Here is a 21,262-nt window from a genome sequence, read left to right on the forward strand (position 1 = left end):
AGGCCTCCGGCTGCTTCACACACACACATCCTCCCCAGCCCACTCTAGCCTCGGGCTTTGGCCTGGCAGAGGTGGAAGGAAGCACAGAACAAAGCTTCTGGGCCTGCCTCGGAGGTGGGTGGCAATGGGGGCTGAGGTGAAGGTGTGCCATCGGCCGTTATCACCTGACAGCAAGGCTGTTTTACTCTTCCCGCCCGCCTCTGTTTGACAACCCAGCAAGGGAGAAGGAGCACTGCTTTTGGGTGTGTGTGCAGCCCCTCAGGGGCTAAGCTGAAGTCTAGTGCCACAAGTCCTGCCCTGATAGTCAGCCTGCCTTACAATACAGCAGCCTGGCTGGGGGGCTGCCAAAAATTAAAAGGTTCTGTGGGCCAGTTGACACAGGGCTTAAAAAAACGGCCCACGGGTGACACTTAGGCGCCGGCCCATCGGCCAATGCCCGACTTCCCAATCCGACCCTAAGGAACAAGACTCGAGCCAGGCCTAAATCAAAGAGGGGTCTTTTGAAGAGTGAGGCAGCCAGCATGTCATTCTCCTCACTGCATCCATCAAACCATGAGAAGGTGTACAGGATCAGAAAGTGAAGCTGCTGCCATACTTTAGACAAAACTCCAGTTTGACTCAGATTCGTCTTGGAGGGTGGGAATGACTTTCAGCCTGCAACAACCATGGGAAGCTTCACCTTGTGCCCTTCTGCTGTCCCACCATACCTTGCCCTTGTGCCTGATATGAGGAATGTGTGGATACAACCTGCCCTTCTGTAGGTACTCAGGATTGAGAGCTTTCGGTGGCTGCGTCACTTCGCGTTCGTTAGCTGTGCGCCAGAGTGCTGCACATTTAGTTAGGGGTGCGGTGACTCTGGCAGCATATCCTCAGCCCCAGTGCTTGAAGTGGAAAAATAGAAGTGCAGGTACTCTGTAACAGAGTACTTGCTTGTTTCTGAAAAGTGCAGGTACTCTTCAATTAAAAGTATTACGTTTTTCTTGAGAAGTGCAGGTACTCTCCCCCTCAAAATAAAGAAAGGGCTGGTACTCAGTACCAGACAGTACCAGCACATTTAAAGCACTGCTCAGCCCTGCCTACAGTGGCTCCATCATTCATGATCTGTTGAGGTAAATAGCTACTTTAATCTGTAGGCTTGTGTCTCTTCTGCCATCACCCAAACTGCTGAAGGTACATCACATACACAGGTCCCTGGGGGTACTCCCGATTCCAGTCCAGTGTGATCCAGCAATTATCTTACATGTTCAACTTATGATTTACACCCCACTGAAATGCAAAGAGCCCAAATGTTTTCAAAGCAAACGTCTTGTGCCCAGACGAGTATATGCGTGGCTATGCCCTCTTCTGAATGCAAGAAACAAATTCATTATGTTTGTTCCACATCTGAACTCCTCTCCCTTGAGGGTTCATAGTCGGTTCTGTTGTATATCAAACTTGTTTCTCGTTTGTAGTCTGTTTAATGCAAGATAGGTTGTTTTCTTACATTTATAATGCTTGATGGTAGTGTACAGCTTCCTTCCAGTATTTATTTTTGAACTCCTTCTTTTTTAGGGCTATCATCGACCAAACAACTACATCGCCACTCAAGGTAAGTTCATTACCTCTTTTCTCCTGTGCTGTAAGTTTATATTTACCAGAAAGGATTCGAGGCATCAGAAAGATCACAGCTTTACAAGTTTCATTCTCATTGCCTTATAATCAGACTTTGGGACAGACAGTTTCCATAATCCTAAATTCAGCAATCTCACTCCAGGTGGGTCGAGTGTAGGAGCCAAGTCATCCTCCTTCAGCACTCCTCATTTCACTCCACCATCCTGTCTGTCCAGCTGAAATGGTCTGGTGTCATTTTAAATGATTGACATGCATTGAAAGGAATGAAGGAAGAATCTGGAGGGTGGTTCCCGATGACTCCATTACTGATGGATGTACGCATGACTGTGAATTGTATTGCTTCAGTAGTTAATTTGTGACAAAATAAGGGCCAGAGCTCTCGTCAAAAGGCAGCTTGCACCAGCCCATTGATCCTATTAGTGCCGCCTATAACAGAACTAACTACTAACCAGGAAACCCTACAAGTGGGGAGAGGATGTGACGTAAGGGCTAGAGCTGCCGACTTCGGAGCTGGGGAACCAGGTTTGAGTTTCGTCGTGGGCTCCTGTGATTCTGGACAAATCATGTAATCTTCCCATCCCTGCAAAAATGAATGTGTCCTTAACTGGTGCGCATGTAAATCAGTCCAATACCTTGGAATAGCCAGGGTTGACGATTAAGTGCTGGTGCTGAGCATCGGAAACCCTCAGCTCAAATAAAGCACTGCATTGTTTATTCATTCACCTATTTGGAGGTCGGAATAGCACATACTAAGTAGTTTTTGTGGTATTGAATAGATAATATAATGAACAGGAACCACTAGTATGCAGGGACAAATCCCCTCAATAGCTGAAAGGTCACTCAATTGAGGCACTGCATGGGTCTCTTTTATATTTGATGGATGTTAGATTCTGAATTCAAGCAGGGGAAGACTCCTCTGGTTGTACAATATTGATATTGTTCAGATTTCCCGAATAACTCTTTGATCCTGATTATGCCCCACTGATTAACTCTTCTGAGCTGAAACATCAGTTGCAGGCTAGTGTCTTATAAGATTTTTACTGTGCATCAAATATTAATATACGTTTTGCCTTATCGTCCCCTAATGTTGATTAGCAACTTGTCTATAAGATTAAGGATGAACGGTATCAGTCTTGATTTTTTGTTTTGTTTGCACGATGTATGATTTGCATATTTTGCACCGGTCACTATGGTGTTCACTCACCACTGATTGTTTTCTTTATATTTATTGCCTAAACATATATCTTGGTGGACGTGAGAAACGTGTTTGTTGCTGTGTGTCCCTTTGTATTGAAATGTAATTAGCTTTCTTGCAATGAAGCTGTTTATTGAATAGTGATTTTGCTCTTTAAAGAATTATATATACTCAGACTTATGTGCATACATAAAATTAAAGTGTTGGAGGAGGCACCACTGTTTATGGATATATTTGTAGATGTATAGTTGTCTTTCAGTGGATTTACTATGCACTGGTTCTCATGTATGTCAGAGTTTCCTTATATACTCCGTAAAGCCCATGCGGTACCTGTGGTCCCTTGGCACAGACCTGTGCAGGTTTCTTGAGTCTATAACTTGGACAAGGAACGTACGTAGTGTGCAAACTACTTACAAGTAATCTAATTTTTCTCGTTTCTTCTTTCTCCTCCTGGTATTTATGGAAAAGTTGGTGTATGGCTGTTTGAGTGGCTTTGGCAGTTGCACAAGGGGAATGCTAGGCAGTAGCTGTTATGGCTATGGGGGAATAGCCTGTAACTAAGCTTTTCGGTTTGTTTTTTGTTAGGATCAGTGCTTAATTTGTAAAATATGAGGTGCAGGTGCTCAAATATTTGTCGGAGGCCACACCCACTTCCTCAACTTGCCCCACCCACTCTCTATTGACTCCGCCCATATCCTCAACTGGCACTGATGAAAGGCAGATGTGATACCCGATCTAAATTTCAGCAAGGGAGCCTTGCTCCAAGTAAGGTTTTGATAGGAGGTTCCCCTGCCCTGTGAACATTTTGAAAAAGATTACATTAAAAGTGCATTTAAAGCACAATTTTGGAATACATTAGCTAAAATGACTAGTGCATTGAAAAGGGACATGTGAAACATTCCAGTGCTCTATATGCTGATTTAGGGAAAGGACAATACTCGTATGCATTATAATGCCTAGCCCTGTCATTATGGTGGCATGACACGGTGGTGGCCAGTGTTCGGATATTAGCATCATTGTCAAATTAAGGTAGCCACATGTTGTATAATGGTGGCCACCATTGACAAACTGAGGGCATCCTTGAACTTATGATGCCACCCTGATTACCGTTTTTAATATATTTTGGGCATCCATAGTATTAATGGTGTTGAGACCTGACACAAAGGTGGCATTCACGCAATGGTACCCATTATTGGCCTATTGTGTGGTCCTTGGCTTTATGGTTGCTATCTCTGGCATAGCACTCTACATGCAGCTGAAGTCTTTGATAATAGTTTTAAGGTTACTGTAGATTAGGATTGAAATTTATGAATTGCAAGTAACAAAACATTCTATGAGACAAAAGCCGTAACCCTCTGAGATACCCACATAAAAATACTGTTCTGTGATATGCAGATTAGACGTTCTTTGCAGCAGGCATGTTAACTCGCTCTCTTGCAGAGTCAAAAGTTGCACGAGACAACTCTGATCTCTCTGCAGCAGGAATATGATAAATCATCACTTTATCTTTCACTCACCCACAGAATCACTGAGTGTTGTGTAAATAATTCCTGCTGCTCAGCTTGGTCGCTGTAGCTGGAGTCTGTGGGGCCACTCACTGCAGACCGGTGATCTGACTGATAGTGTTGTGATGTGCTGGAGACAAGAGAAGACTGGCCCATCTGCAGCGTGTAGTGAGGTTAAGAAGTCATGGTGTGGCACGCTTTCAGAGCTGTGCCCTGCATTTAGACATACGACGCACACTCTCAGTCTCACCATGACTGACATAGCCACCAAAGAATCGCCACAACCAGGCGAGAGGAGCACTGTTCAGGAAGTCATGCAGGTTGTTGAATTGTGAATTCGGTCGGCGGCAGAAGCAGGTTTTGGTCAGCCTGCAAGGACCAGAAGCCTTTCAGTTGTAGTGGCTACACCAGACATGAAGCGGTTGCCAAAGTTCCAGCAGGGCTGCAGGCCAAGAGTGTCCCTCCTGTGAGTGAAGCTCTGTCTCACCTGAGCTGACAGGAGCGCACATGCATGAGCTCGCGCCAGCCACAACAGAGCTGTAGGGGTGGTGAAACCATGATGTCCGGGGGCTGGTGCTACCTACGATTAACGTTGCAGAGATCAGATAAATCTGCTCAGCACGCGCTGGGCCCAGGCTCCACTCGGCAAACTTTAAACGTGCTTGAAAATGTGTGCACACGCACCAGCGCAACAAGGTCTGAGGCCTTAACAAAACTGAAAGCACGCCACAAGTGAAGCATGTTTGCAGTGCACTGCACCATGATATGTCGGTATATGTGTGTAGTTCCACTGCTGGAAACGGTGGCACCACAGTGACGAACGAGGAAGAACACAGAACATATCCCTTAGTCTTTTGCTGCATCACATTCCATTAAACAGACTGTGCTAAGATGTCGTTTGATGTTACACTATGTGGCACAACATGCACCAGTGTACACAGTCACACTTGCTCACTGCCCGCGGCTGGCAACATCACCTGCAGCTTTGCCATGGCTTCTGAACTACAGTACTGTAACACACCCGGCAACCACTGACTGCAGACAGCTGCCTGCTCACGCGCGGCCGTTAAAGCTTTAAAGGAATCATTTAATATCTGTGCAGTTCTCGTGTACTTGTTCATGGTAAAGAGGAAATGGGATTCCAAAGAAGGCAAACAGAAAAGGATGCGCTGAACAAATGACGTGAAGCAAGAACATTTTCCAGAGTCTTTTGTTATTAAAACCATACAGCGATATTCGCTAATTGGAGGGAAAGACGCTAACGTCCTCACAGTCATTTTCCCAATAAACATCGTTTTCCGTTGTCCTGTCAAATTCAACAAATTACTTTGTGCGATTTCCCATTTAGATGTGGTGTTACTGAATGTTTTTTGTTTTCATATTTAAAAAATATATACATATGTTCATATTTAGAGTGGTTTCAATCAGCCCTCCTCTATCGATCTGTTGCAGTGGCACTTATATTTTGGTTACTCTTACCACAACATTCATTAAGCACATCAGAGGATCAGTATGCTTCACCCGTTGGCTTCCAGCACCGTGAGCGATGGCATTTTACTTATCCGCAACCATCATAAAAGTAGTGCACTTTTGTGCCAATGCTTCAGGGACAATGTTTCCTTTTAAGATATTTTTTTTTAAAGTTTGCGAGTGCCTGCCCGCTGCCTTCTCATTGCTTAAAGGCTACTTGCTTCTTTTCTCTCTTTGTGCACGAACAAACCCACGCTTTACTACTTACTATTCAACACAGGCCATTGGCCACGTCTGAACATTAAATCAATAAAAATAAAGTATGCCACAAAACATTCAGAGATGTCTGCATGTGTGCTGTTGAATGGATGGACATCTTTAGTTGGTTTATGGTATTACACACACTACAGGGTGCACTGCAGCCATAAAACACTGACTGGGGACTCACTTACCTCAACGCAGAACATACCAGGGCAGGCTCAGGCAAGACCGCGACTCACGAGAATTCGGGTTTCCCACGCAGCTCATTTGTGAGTCCGGGCAGTGACAGAGTCCTGGCGCCTGCTGCAACTGCACTTCGTCTCCCTGATCCTCAGCAATTCATGGATTTGTGGCGCCACGGTGGTCAATCGTGATTTTAAACTCACTGCACCTGAGCAACGTGACGGCCGGTGCGAGCAGACAGCTGCGCTGTGCAGGATAGGATTCAAAATTGCCGCAAAACTTAAACAAGAAGCACTATCAGCCTACCACAACAAAATCCAGTAGCGGAAGGTGAGCACTAGCAGGACATGACGTCACGTCAGTCCCTGTGGCGCCAGCCTGTATCACGCAATGGGCTAATGTCTCCCAAATTGAAACATTGTATGAGCCTGCCATCAGCAACCGGCGCTACTAGCTCAGCCGACTCTAAGCCTGCGAGAGCAGTACGTGCAGGCCACATGTTTAAGGACAGAAAGCAGTGAGTGGTAACGGCTTGTGGAGAGGAATATATTATCGGGCTGACTGGCTCGCTCTCTCAGCTGAGTGCAGCACTGTACAGCAGCACTCTTTTTCACCGAGGGACTCCGGAGACAGTCTGTAGGTGTGTGTAAAGTGAACAACACAACAGTAAGGAAATTATATTTTATTTTCTCTTTGACACATGATGTATAAACTGCAGTGCAGTCCTGCAGTTAATTTAAGTTGTAGACCCGGCCCTGACAAAAAGGTGCCGGTGCTAAGCACCGGAAAGCACCGGCACAAATTAAGCACTGGTTAGGATAGACTCTAAGGTGCCTGCTTCGGAGGGGCAGAAACTCCTCACTGAATAGATAATCAGCTTGTAACTTGAAACTTCACGTTGACAAACGCAGGACTGTCTTTACCTTGTTCCTGTGTAATGATATTGTCTATTATTATGGAGAGCAGTCTCAACTCCTCCCCACTGCTAATGTATGAACATTCAATGTCAGTGGCCTCCTTTCGACTTCTATTTAGAGTTTTGTTCCGTATTTCACTTAATTTAAAATGCTACTCAGTGATGATAAATGTTTTGCAATGTTATATTGCTTTCCAGTGCTGCATAACTGGACACAGCAGCACTCATCAGTGTAATCTTATGTTTTCTTCTCATAACAACTATTCTTGAATACATTACGTTTGCAGATTCTTATTTTTGCGTATTTCAAAGAGCCCTAATAATGCTGCTTTGCGGAGATACATTAAGGAAGCTACCTGCTTTTGGACCTGTGAAATTTTCAAGGGCCATGTCCGATTCCTTTAATGTAGACTCCGAGCTACTTCAACTCGGTGTTTGGGCATATTCTTTGATTCTTCATTTTTGGTCAAAGAATGCATTTCTAAACTTGCATACATCTGCTTCTTTCATCTGAAATCTGATCAATTATTCTCTGATCGCTCCTTCCTGTTGCTGTTCTGTGGTCAAACCTATCATTCATACTCGCCTTGACTTTGTTTCTTAGGTTTCCTAAATACTTAGTAAACAACCATAAACTTATTCAGATCTCTTCGGCCTCGGTTGATCTTCCCACACCCTTCCATGTTTGGCCACTTTGCAAAAGCCTACCTTGACAGTATCCATCAACTGTCTTTTCTCCTGGTACTTCTGCATCAGATCCTTGCACCCAACATTTAAGAATCTTAGAATCTCCTTTTCCAAATTTCACCTTTCTCTGCTATGAGGATCAGCTTTTTCAATCATCACTGCAAATGTGTGGGAGGCTTTCTCTTCACACAGCTCAAATGCAGAGAATGTGATGACTTTCTGCAAGCGTCAGAGGGCTTCATTGTTTTTACCTACTTAGTCCTCTATGGGAGTTGAACCCAATAGCTGCACCAGGGCACAGAGGTCCTGCATAACAACACAGTATTTAAGTGTTAGATTGTGGGGTCTCTAGTTGGCACAGGTAGGTACTTGTGACAAATAGGGACCCTCTCCTCTAGTCAGGACAAGGGGGATTACACTCGTAAAATAACCCCTGCCCACCCTCTAGGCTGCGTGGCGCGAGTAGTCATGGCTTATTTCAGAGGCGTTGTAAGTTAAGCAGTTGTGACCCCATACAGTAACCCAGTGACAACACTACAAATGGACACCACAGGTTTTATATCAAAAATAAGTAGACTTTATATAGAGTTACCACAAGACCATAAACAACAAAAATACCCACTATGATTACTTTAAGATAGTAGATTTAAGCTTAGTTCAGTTCAGTTCTTAGATACGACACTCTGCGCCAATGTACCTTAGGTTGCGTTGCGCTTCCACGACAAGCAATGTCGCAGCGATGGGAAACGCGGCAAAGTTCAGATACAAAGAAACAAAGACGTGAAGATCTTCCAGATGCGGCATGCTTCTCGGGGATGCGAGAAGTCCTCGGTTCGATGCGTGGACTGCAGCGGCGACACCCTTACGGATGCGACGGCAACAGCTCCAGGGGCGACGCTCTTCTCCACGATGCATGAAGCTTACTCTCGATGCGACAACTACAGCGGTGACATCCAAGATACGACGGCAGCAGCTCAGACGGCGGCGCGCTTCTCAGGGATGCGAGGTGCTCTTGATCGTTGCAGTGCAGTGCGACAGTTCCAGCGGCGACACCCTCCTTGGGAGTTGCGACAGCAGGCACAGCAACGGCGGCACGCTCCGACCTCATCGCGAGATTCTTCTCCTGATGCGGTGCAGTGCAACAACTACAGCGGCGACACCCTCCTTCGGAGTTGCAACGGCAGCAGCAGCGACGGTGACGCGCTTCCTCTTCATTGCGGCCCGCTTCTCTCCGATGCGGTGCAGTGCAACAATTCCACCGGCGACACCCTCCTTCGGAGTTGCGACGGCAGGCCCAGCGACGGCGACACGCTTCTTCTCGTTGAGTCATGCTTCCAGCTCCTTGCGACACGCAGTTCCTCAGAAGGCCCAAAACAGCAGCAGACACTTCCAAAAGAACTCTGGGGAGCTGGGGGGTGAAGTCTGTTGTCCCTGAGACTTCAGCAGGAGGCAAGCTCTTTTCCAAGCCCTTGGAGATCCTTCACAAGTTGAAATCAAAGTACACAAAGTTACTTTCGCCTTCCTTTGGCAGTAAGGCAACACTGCAGGCCAATCCCCCAAGCAGCACTTCAGCTTGGGAATAGTCTCTCCTCAGTTTCTTCAGGTTCCTCTCCTCAGTAAAGGTTTCTTCTTGTAGTCCAAAAGTGATCTAATTTCATGGGATCAGGGTCCCAATATTTATTTCCCAAAATCCTTTGTTCTCTGATGGGAGAGTGGCCTTTGCTCAGTCCAAACCAGGTCTGAAGCACTCTGTTTACCAGACTTCTTCTTTCCTTTCACAGTGCAGGGTAGAGACATCAGATGCCCCAAAGGAGGTGGAGTCAGCATTGTGGAAGGCAAGTACAGTTCTGGAGCACTTTGTTTACAGGACTCCTTCTCTTCTTTCAGTGTGCAGGACAGAGACATCAACCGCTCCCCAGGGGGTGGAGCCAGCATTGTGGAAGGCAGGAACATACCTATTCAAGGTTCAGGTGCAACTCCTCCCTCCCATCTAGATGCAGATCTCCCTATTCAACACTGGGTGACTCAGCCTGTTTCCTGGAATTCCCCAGCCCTGTCACTCTCAAAACCAGACCTAGGAATACACAACCTAGCAGAGGCAGGTTTGAATGGTTAGCCAAGCAAATACCTACTTTCTAAAAGTGGTATTTGCAAACAGAGAATATTAAAATGAACTTTACTATAAGATGCATTTTATTATTCTGAGTTAAGGCATACTAAACTCGAATTACTACCATGTTCGCTGAGACAGTTAGGATTATAAAGTGTAAAAACTTTAACAGCCCATTGTGGCCGATGGAGAACAGGTAGCCTTGCAATAGTGAAAAACGAAAATGGCTGGAATTCACTATTAGGACTTGCCGCACACATCAGGGCTTGTCCTACCTCATACTTACAATGCACCCTGCCCTTGGGCCTACTATAGGGGTGACTGATATGAAGAAAACGGATGGTTTAAGGACTGGAAAGTGGGTGCACTTGCCCAGTCAGCATGACAGTACCAGACTGCACGCAGGCTCTGCAATGGCAGACTTTAGACATATTTTACAAGGCTGCTTCTGTGGGTGGCACAACCAGTGCTGCCGGCCCACCAGCAGCATTTGGATTACATGCCCTGCCACAATAAGTGCACTAGACTAGGGTCTGGCAAGTAAACCAAAATAGCCAAACATGGAACCACTGATTCATACATCAATTTCCAATAGGGAGCACTTGCACTGTGGCACTGGATAGCAGTGGCACAGTGCCCAAGGCATCTAGCACCAGCAAAAATACACAAGGCAACAGCAAAAAATGGAAGGGAGACCCACGCCAATGGTGCCAGGTCCAACATTAAGTAAATTTCACTCCTTCATTCATTTATTCAACACTGGGCTAGCTTAAACATTTTATAGAGTTGTAGTACAATGGTATTTGGAAACAACAAGAGCTTTGCATGTAACTAGGTTATTGTTAATTATTAGATCTTTAGAAAAGAAAGACCACCGCTATACCTTCATATTAGTTTGCTGATGGTAATATACTTGTATCCAGTTTCCATATTCAGCACAGCCTCATTTGACATGTTAATTATTCTATGTTTGGAGTGAAATGTACTTACGATATAAAACCTTAAGCCTACTTCTAGGCTGTCATATTGGGCGTGAAATGTTTTTGACTTAATCTACTGCTTTTGCACGGAAAATCGAAATCCGCTTACAGACCGTGGAAAGAGAGACAGGATTATAATGAAGTTAGTAATAATAGACAGTCCTGTGTTTGGCTGTCAGTCTACAAGTACCAAGCTTTGGTACTAGAATAGAGTGTGAAGACATGAAGCCATTATACCATTTTCAAGGAAAGGCCACATTTTGGATGGATGAATAATAGCAATATCGGCCCTGCCTAGTGCAGTTTGAGCCGTCATAGGTGAAAGCGGCCAACCTTTTTTTGTACTTTTATTGACCCTACATAAGAATCAGTGGCTTCTCCATGGTCTGCCATTGGCGGCCATGGTTTGATCTTATGTTTGTTTCACTGTGAGTTATATTGGCCCATGTTGTACCTTATGCTATGTTTTTTTGCTACCTGCGGCATTTGTTTTATTTTTCTGAATCAAATGAAAAAAAAATTATTGCTACACTGCAAACACATTTGTATGATGCCCCCAAAAAGGTTCGGGCACATTCTTATTTGTAAGTTAAAATAAACACAAAGATAAGAAGCGTATAGAAATTGAGAAAGAAAAGTTGATATTTTGTATGGACTAGACTTCATCAGAATTGGGATTCGGTTATCTATCATTCTTAGATGATACAGGAGGGCCAAGCTCATTGTGGCAGTGCATCAGTTGAAGAGAAAGGGAAAACGTATGCATTTCCATAACTCGAGTGTGTATTTGGCTTTTCGGATGCTTCTTTGGCCCGCATCTACAGTAGAAGATCTTACAAAGTTTTGTTAGAACTGCTGCCCACTGTGGCGGCCTTCATGCAAGGGGAATGAATGTCCTACTCAAGAAAAGTCTTCACATTTTAGACCTGATTCATGAAACATTTTCACAATCGATGCAGGTATAGATATATTTTTCGCCTACACTCATTCACAAGAGTAGTTTGTGTGTGTGTATACAAATACGCAACTTGAGTGTATCAAAGTTCTTGTGCCCAGCACAAAATGTGCCTGTTGGTAGTTTAAAGGCAATAAGTTGAGGCAGGACCAGATGGGATAGTTCCGGACCTGAAGCATTACGAGGTGCAAAGTGCACAGATATGTGTCCTTTGCCTGCATTTTCTAATCATGTACACCATTGACCGTACGGAGGATGATCACTGGAGTACCACAGTTTGCACACTCCCAATCCTTACTATTCACTGATGACACCCTAGAACTACGCATGCGGCACTTAAGTTGTCGGCTAGGCTTTCCTCCTGCAAGCCGGTCCCTTCTGTGAATGGGACGTATACGCAAGGAAAAGGTGCACACTCATTTGCGATACGTAAACTACTCCTTGCAGACGTGTGTAGTACTTTGTATATTTGTCCCTTTTAGATACTGAAAACTACTGAAAAGGCTTGCATAATGAAATTGAGATGTGGGAGTAGAACTGGAGCTAGAATGTGTAGATTCATGGACGAAGATGACTGGTTAATAAATATGCTCTATGATTTATTTTAGCGATATTGCTCGCTACCTAGGGCAATAATGTCTGTTTAAGGCCCCCAAACAAAGTTATAGGCCCGAGCTGCAGGGCTGGGCCTATACTGAGGGTAAAGGGCTGTAAAGATTGCTGCACCCTGACACAGATATTATTCATCAGTTACAAGATATTTGAAGCACTCTTTGAATAACCCAGAGTAGGGGCTGTCCCAAGGTCTGGTGAGGTTGTGTCCGTCTCATGGCACTGCACTGGTCCAAAAATTTAAGGGGGGTGGGGGTCCACAGCAAAAGCTAATATTCTGTTGTCTCCTGATTCTTTGTAGCTGGTGTGCCCCAAGTCTCAGTGGCGCCTGGTGATCTTTGAAAGTGGTGAGATGTAATACTTGCCACAATTTCACCCCATTTATTTCTCCAAAATATGACTTGGGTTTGCCTATGTGTTAAGCATTACTTCCAGATGCTGAATGAGATTGAGAGAGTGTGTTTGTATGTTTGGGAGGGTTATTGAGAGAGAAAATGCGTAAGAGTTAGCAAGAGAGTGTGAATATGAATAGGCGAAAGTGAGTGCAAGGGAGTGAGTGAAGGAGTGTGAGTGAGTTAGGTGTGAGTCAGGGGGATATCTATCCCTGAGGGGCCTATTGAATTCTATTTATTAGAGCAGAGCCTCTGAACATCAGGTTTTTAAAGCACAGCACCCTGTACATTAACACTTGTGAGGGAGAGTCAGTGTGAAAGGGTGAGTATGTGTTTGTAAGAGTGAGAATGTGTGAGTATGTGTGTGACAATGATACAGTGAATATGAGTGAGTAAGACTGAGTGATTTAGAGTGAGTGAAGAGGAGGGATAGTGATTTCATGAAGAAGTGAGTATGAGTGAGTATTCTTTTGTGCTTGTGAGCCACTGTCCATGGCATACTCAAGATACATTTTGGCTTATGAGGGCACTCAAGATGGCATATTGGAGGTAAATTTTGGCAACCGTGTAAAACTACAAGCACTGACATACTGGAACTAATGGTTGATGCCAGCATACTGGAGGTTATTCTTGGCCTCAGAGGGAGCAGCCGTGGCATGCTGGGGGTTTGGGAAGCAAACCATGATAAGTGCATCAGTGATGATGTGCGCCCGGACAGCACCGTTTTAGCAGATACCCTCTGCTGTCTAGAAATGTGCAATACAAAAGACAATTTGCTAGCCCTCCCACTTATTTCGTCTCGCTTACAGCTCATGAGACTGACAAACAAAAGGCCAGATCAATTTGTTTGTATGGGTAATATTATTTAACCCTTTTACTCATATTTTTTATTGAAATTTATCAATTTCATGGGCAAGAAGAACACTTCATAAACACTTACAAAAACATTTACAAAAAAATACATTTATACATATTTACACCAACTAGACATGTATCACATATACTAAGCATCAACCAATAAGCAACAAACTTCTTATGCGAATGGTATTTCTCAACTCTATGAACAAAAATCAGTTGATTTATGAGAGCTAGTCAAACAACCGTTAACCCGAAAAACGGGGGTGTACAAGAAATGTCCACGGCAGAAATCAGAAGGCAAATCAAATTATTTCCAACAAAATTATTGGACCCAAGAAGGGGGGTACTGATTCAGGAATTTATCTGCCGTTTTTGCCGACGCGTTTCGAATCTGTGATTAGTTACAGATTGTATTGGGTCCAGCTGCCCCCCGTCCAAGGACCAAACTCCATTTTCTTACCAGTCTAGAAATGTGCAGCATGTCCGGGAGGATCAATGGATTCCAGCTGGACGTTGTTGTTTTAAATTGCCTTTACACTTAAACAACCAGGTTTGTACTACATTATGCCACACAAGGCCATTTTCCTGGATTTTTACTTTGAATAAATGGTGTAAAATATCGCCTGTTTAGAAATGAGCCTTTGTTTTTTTATACTTCACCTGCAGGTTCATCCACCCATTCAGTCTTTCTTTCTACACCACACATTTAGCTTCTCCTTAACACTTTTCACAGTTATTTAATTAAATATTTTTTGTCCTTTATTGAAGTATGTTTTTCCATCATTTTATTATTTAGGTGTTTTTTAACTGAATTCTGGTCTTCAATAATGTCTCCAGTTTCTAAGCAGAAGCCTTGTGCTCACCGAAACTCTAATGTGAGCCTCTCTGTGACATTTCAGAGGTCCTCATAAAAGACGCGATTCACAAAGATTTTGCTGTGATTCACTGTTCGAGAACTCCTGAAGTCTAAGCATAAGCCAGGAAGACTGTAGGCTTACTCCTGAAGTCCGTTAACAAGCTGTACCAATTTTTGTGATTCGGAGGCAACATGTTTCTTCATTGTATCTCTATGGGTACACTGTCCAGAATAAGAAAACTATTAGAGTGCTGCCCCGAAAACAAAATTATTTCCTGGCACTTCTTGCTGACTAAAGTGTTGGTTAACGTATGTAATTGTTCCCAGCTTGTAAACATACTTTATTCCTCGAGAGACATATACAGCAGCATGCTATTACAAAAAGGAAGTACATCCCTTGGTGAGAGACAAGTCGGAAGTGTACACAGAGGCGATGAGGTGTGAGTGCTGCACCAGACGTGTAGGCTGTGAGTTTAATGACAAATGAACTAAATCCGGTAGTGGGCACCTGACGGTGAACACTTACTGCAATGTATGTAAGAGGGCTATAAATGTTAAAATCGCTATATGTCCTGTACCTTATTTAAAACTAAAGTTCCCACGTGGGAGGTGCCAGGGTGACGTCCTATGTTACTCCTCTCACAACACTGTAAATAAAGTTCAAATGTTGGGTGAAGCTTGGCAGCAGATCTGCTAGCTTTCAGAACTTTATATGGGAGCCTGGTCTCCTTCACCTCCTGTGCTGGGATGATTGTTTACCTCTGCAAGGCATAGCAACTGTAGACTATACACACAGTTTACAAATCACAATTTATAGAAGCGGTCTTATGCGTAGGGGATAGCTGGGTCAGTTTCTGGACTTGGATCCGGTGTCTGTGCCATGGTTGACTTTCCTTCTTCAGAGATGAGGAAGCTGCCTGTCATCCCCCAGAAGTGCCCAAGCCAAATGCAGAGGGTATGGTTTGTGGCTGAAGAAAGGGAAATAATTCTGCTCTGTGTCCAAGGAGGGCATTGGTGAACTGCAGAGAGCACCAAACAATCTCCGTGGAATTGAGGAACTGGGAACCCCTTTTTGCACCTGGAGGAGGCCCCGAGTGGGTGATGCTCCATGGGCCCTGAGGTGGAAGTGTAGGGTACCGGGCTCAGAATTCCCCTGTCTTGAGCTCGAATGATCAGAGCTGCACACTCATACAGCTGTTCTACCAATCAAATGGCCTTATGTCTTTAAAGATGTAGCAACTCTGTACGCCATGACTGATAGTTACACTTTATACGAATGCCTCGGATCAGTATATGATTGTTACTCACACCAACCAAAGCTGAGGGGCTGACCTAATGTTCCTTTCTCTATGTAGCTCGTGTAAACCAGACTGCCAAAGTTGTGTCTAGCCAGACCTAAAGTCCGATCAGAGTCCTGGTTCCCAACAAGTGGTAAGCGAATGGTAGGAACAGGATGTGCAGTCTACCCCACAATGTCCCAGGCAAGGGACTTTATATGAGCCACACCCAAATGAAATGTTTTCAGTCAGTCCATAAAAGCATACAGCGAGCTAGTCAGTCAGCCAAATGTTTTTTTACTAATAACAATCAACTTTGCAGTAATTGCCTCTGGCAGGCTACCTCGGCGCCTCCCTAGCTCGCAGTCCCAGAGTTAATGAAACAACGTGTTTACGGGGCATGCAAATGCCCCTAAAATGCCACACGCGCTCCTCCTTCAGCAATTGCGAGAGCCGAATGGTAAAATCATTATTCTTTGGCGGGAAATGTCAGGGAAGTCAATTCCAGGCCTCCGCGGAGCTGGCGTGACTGGGATTTAATTGTTCTGATGGCCTTCCTCAGCTGCATCCGACATATCACGTGTTAATGAGCAAATATAATTGCGCGCGGCTTTAAAGCGGCAGACGTAATCAGTTTGTAATGGGGTACCAGTCTGGCCTTAACAATGCGGGGAGCGCCGTAATTACCTGTTTATTAGCGCATCGCCGTCTTTACAGACCGCCCCGGGTCTCTTCCCCGACCCCCTGTACTCGAGCAATGCCTTGCACCCTCCAAGCTCGTCGACCGGTTCTGAGGATTTTCGGAAGCCCTGCCAGTGATGTTCGTCTGTCAAAGATAACATTGCGCGACGTATCTGGTGTGTTAAATGCAAACACCCTAGTTTAGATTGGGAAATTAGCATTGCTTTTCGATTACCCCGCACGCCTAATGAGACAGTTGGCCTGAACTTGTTGTTAATGAAGATATCTGGAGATCTAATTGACGCTGACAGATAGAATATGCCCAAGGGTCACTTTTAATATAGAATGCTTGGTCAGACCGCAGACTAATAGGCCGAGTGGGAATAGCTGCCAGCAGAACCGTAAAAAAAGCACTGGCAAATCCACTTGGTTTGGCCTTTGCAAGCCGGCGATTTTATTTGATTATTTCCCCATTTTTTTGGGAAGCGCAAGACATATGCATGAAAAGTGTAGAAGTGATGAAATTGAAAAATGCGATGTGTATAGACTGTGCACATATGCGTGCAAAATGTAAGTAAACAATGACCCACGGGGGCAAAACAAATACAAACATGAACTAAATGAAAAGAGGGATTGACTTTCCAGCCCTCTCACTTAAGAGGACTACCATCCAGGAGAATGTGCAAGAAGAAAATGCGGTCACTCACAGTGAAGAGAGGAAGTGGCTGAAGTAGGCCTCACACTTTAGGCTGTTGATGGAAGTAAAGTGTGAATGGTACTTGAACAGACCAAAGGATGAAGAGGGCTGACTGAAAGCACCCGTATGTATATATTAATACATGTTTTCCTCCTTCTTTTTTTGAGGGGGGGGGGTGCAGTTGCTACACAATATTAGGCATAGCTGTTTCTAGGGCAGACCTAAAAAGTAGCCCTGCAGGATTATTCAAACTTCATAAAAAGTGTCACTCGTCAGAAGGCTGAACGCATAAAAAATGTGAAGAGCAAGACAACAAATACCAGAATGCAAGGAAAAAACAGGACTGGATGAATTGCTGCCACCTGTGATGGGACGAATTAAGTCAGCTCGTTGTCATTGACATCAGTGATAAAAATGATAGGGCATATTTACATGCCTCTTGCGCCAATGGTGCCTCACTTTTAAAATGGGAAAAAGTGACGTACTGGCGGCGCACGCAGCTTGTAAATAAACCCCAAAATATACAGGCACATTTTGTTCTACAGCATTTAACCATCCAGTCTTCTTAAGGAAGGGTTTCTTTAAACAAACTTTACTGATTTTCATCAACAGTAGGCAGCCTCAGTGTAATGGGACAATGGAGTGAAAATTGATACCAATTTACTAGCAGCTAGAGATAGCTAGCAGAAGCTCATACTAGAGCAAACATAGAGTGTGTTTTTAATCTTGTAGTCCCAAATTATAGCGTTATGACCCTCTCTCATGAGCGGTAGTAGCTATTATTGCCTACCTTGGAAATATGTGGCAGAGCTGAAGGTGAGGGCAAATAATAAGGAGGCAGGCTAATCAACAGTGGTGAAAATAGGACTGCTAAAATGAATGGACATGTTATCAGCCGTGAGACTCGATGGAGATTCTGAGCATTTTATTTCTAGTGCAGGCACCCTGAGAAATACCCCCTATTTCAAAAATTTAGTTGAATAACAGCTCAGTCGTCAGGTGGTCTAATACCACCAAGCAAGAATGAGTTCTGATTGATTCTAGTAATCAGTGCAGCTAATTTCTTGATGACTGTGCTCAAGGAAAGTTAATAATTTAGAAATGTGCACACCCCACTCTACATTAGTACTCCCAGCAGGTCACTCCGATTAAGTTGCTGTTGAGGGCACAGAGGAATAACGTTTGTATGTTTGGTATTAATGAGCAGTTGTCAGTGGTCCTAGCTGGCTCTCATGTCTTCGGCAGGGTTGTCCTTTTTCTTTCCTTTTTTGTCTTTATGTAGAGCCACTTTCCCGGGAGGTGTGTAATGAGTCAGGATTACTTCGTTTATTTATTGGCAGTGTAATAGCAAGATATTATTGTAAGCGCATAGTTTTTACAGAGAGTGCCTTTATCTTAACTCCACATTGCCTGTTAAGTTTTTTTTTAAATCACAAGGTATAGGATCAACTCTCCAAACAGGAACCATTCCCAGAGTTGCATATTGTATATGTTGGGGAGCACTTATAGAATAAAAAATGAGAATCGCCGTTTAAAATAAATTATGATGAGTTAAAGGGTCCCACCAGTGCAGCGAAAACCAGTCCTCTTCAACCAGTCATGTATCCAACAAACTCCAAAGTCTACTTTTTCTTGATGATCCTTTTAAGAAAGAACATTCAAAGAGACTTGGCTAAAAGGGACAGGTTCTGTTTTACCTTTATTGCTCAGGCGGTCTAGGTTAAAATAATAGTCTCTCGCGCTTTTAATTTTTCAAAATGTGTCCATTTTCTTGCTACCAAAATGCAATGAAAATATGGGGTCTGAAAATATGCCCTTTAATTTAGCATTTTGATGGTAGACGAAGTCTATTGAATAATACGATGAACTACGAAAAATGGAGGAATAAAATATTGAGTGCTGGTACATTTCAGTGCTTTACTTGGGTCTCTACAGATCCGGTGGAGAGGGGGTCAGAGACCATATTGATGTATTTCCGGTTCTCATGGGTGAGGGAAGACCACAGGAAAGCACCATCCCCCTCATCTACACATCACTTTGGCCTATAAAGGCCAAGAGGCGGTAAGGTTCTGGCACCAGCAGTTGCCTTGTCCCTGGTCTATGGTGATATGGAGAGAATAAGGGAAGGCACCTGCAGTTTCTGGGACTTCTGTCCAGTGATGTCACAGCATTTGACAACAGCTTCCAGAGAAATCCTTTTTCTACAGTGGGTTTCTATGGTAACTATATTCACCACAGCTGCTAATACAGTTGCTATCTCGACGTCACACAACCAATACACAGTCACACACCTGAGAGCACTGTCCACATGCGCTTCGTGCCCCTCTGTAATGACAGAGGAGCGTTGCCCCACTCGTCCGAGTCATTCACAGAAAAATAAAATGGTAATAAAACAATATCATTTTATTTTTCTCTGACTGGCTCTGGCTTAGGCATGTGTTTAGGGCGGGGTCGGGCCATGAGTGGGAAGTGTGGTGGGCACTTAGAAGTGCGCATGTCATTTTTGCCGACTGTCTTAGTCCGGCCAAACAGACATGCGCACTTCTATTTCTCTAACCCAACTGTGTTGCACAGCTGGGTTGGAGAAAAGCTGCAGGCTCTGAGGCACTGTCTGAGCGGCAGACCAGACCGCTCAGACCAATCCTGAGAGCAGCATCAGGATTGTGTGGGGACAGGCTTTCCCAGAGACCACTGGGAGAGAAGCACCGAGGCAGCCATTGTCGTTGGAGGCAGCCATTGTCGTTGGAGGCAGCGGCAGCGAAAGGTACATTTTAAATATCATTATTTTCTCCCTAAAGTCCCCATCCCCCGCCTCCCGCTTTCATTTTGTGGCGGCCGCCACTAGGTTACAGTAGACAAAACCTACATTGTAAACGTTCTGATTGGCCGAGGGCATTTTTAGCATTCCGAAAACGTAACTTTGTAGGAATGGTGCTCATCAGTTAGATTTACCAAATTTTCCCATAGAAATCAATTTCGCAAGTCGTATCTGCTGTTCTCTACTCTTCATTCCTCTTCCCTCTGTGAGATTTTGTCAAGTTTCGATCCCCACATATTTGCTGCCAATATATAAAGGCATGACTTACCAGACCGAAGACAAAAGACCTGCTTCTGAAAACACAAATGCCTTTGTTCTTCTCTCATTTTCTGCTGGCAGAGTATAAGGGCTTGCATACCTCTCTGCATTGCATGTCCTTACTGTACGTGAGTGTTTAAATAAGGGCTTTCAAACACACAAATATGCTGAGGCTTTTTTCTCCCTTTTTTGTAGTTCTGTTCTTGGCACGCACTCAGTAGAAGTGCTTTGAATACTATACTTAAGTGTCTTGGCATGTCTTTATTGCAGCTGAAAGATTCTGAACTGCAGCGGTAGTTCCCGCATACTGTATAAAAAGACTTTTGTTCCCAAGATTTTGCTTCCAGATGGGTAGGAACCTTTGAAACAATTGTGCGGTGGAACTGTAGGCCATGAAAAGGTACATCGGATTACTGCACTATGGGGGTAAATTGTTAGATTAACCTTTGCTGACTTGTCGTTTTTAATAAATATCCCCTTCATTCAGGGGCTTATTACTGTATGCTCTGGAGTGTACGGCATATTTTAGATAGACTTAGTAAAATAGGCCGAATGAAGCTTGGTGGATTGCAAATTCTATATGATATCACTACATCTTCCCCCTTTCTAACAAAATAAGAAACATTCACTATAAAAAAAAAAACATGAAAGAAAAACACAAAAATAATTTAGCATTATTCTATTAGTCTGCAGTTTTTTGAGTCTCCTTCCTGCCCTTCTGAAAGAAACATAATCATTCTGTTTTACTTCTCTATGTTCTTGAATTGGAATGACAAACTTTTTAATGTGTGCTTTGTTTCTTACTGTTGTTCGGTTTTCATTCTGCGCAGTGATCGCTCACCCCTTTACTTTTGTTATTTCCAAAGGAGATGAATGGAATCTGCTCATAGACTTTCGTACCTGGCTCTGTCTTACCAACACTAGATATCCAACTTTATCA

At 44.0% G+C, this 21,262-nt stretch overlaps 1 protein-coding gene across 1 annotated transcript in view; it reads left to right on the top strand.

Moving 5' to 3' along the window:
- The window catches only part of PTPRM (protein tyrosine phosphatase receptor type M), a 1,525,420-nt gene that overhangs the window by 1,377,810 nt on the left and 126,348 nt on the right, over positions 1–21,262 (top strand). Inside the window, exons 24-25 of the mRNA XM_086967355.1 lie at positions 1,552–1,588; positions 1,703–1,764. Coding sequence (XP_086823481.1) covers positions 1,552–1,588; positions 1,703–1,764 — 99 coding nt within the window. The remainder of the gene's footprint in view (positions 1–1,551; positions 1,589–1,702; positions 1,765–21,262) is intronic.

Source organism: Lissotriton vulgaris, chromosome 4_1, assembly GCF_964263255.1.
Source record: "Lissotriton vulgaris chromosome 4_1, aLisVul1.2, whole genome shotgun sequence".
In the NCBI taxonomy this organism is placed as follows: domain Eukaryota; kingdom Metazoa; phylum Chordata; class Amphibia; order Caudata; family Salamandridae; genus Lissotriton; species Lissotriton vulgaris.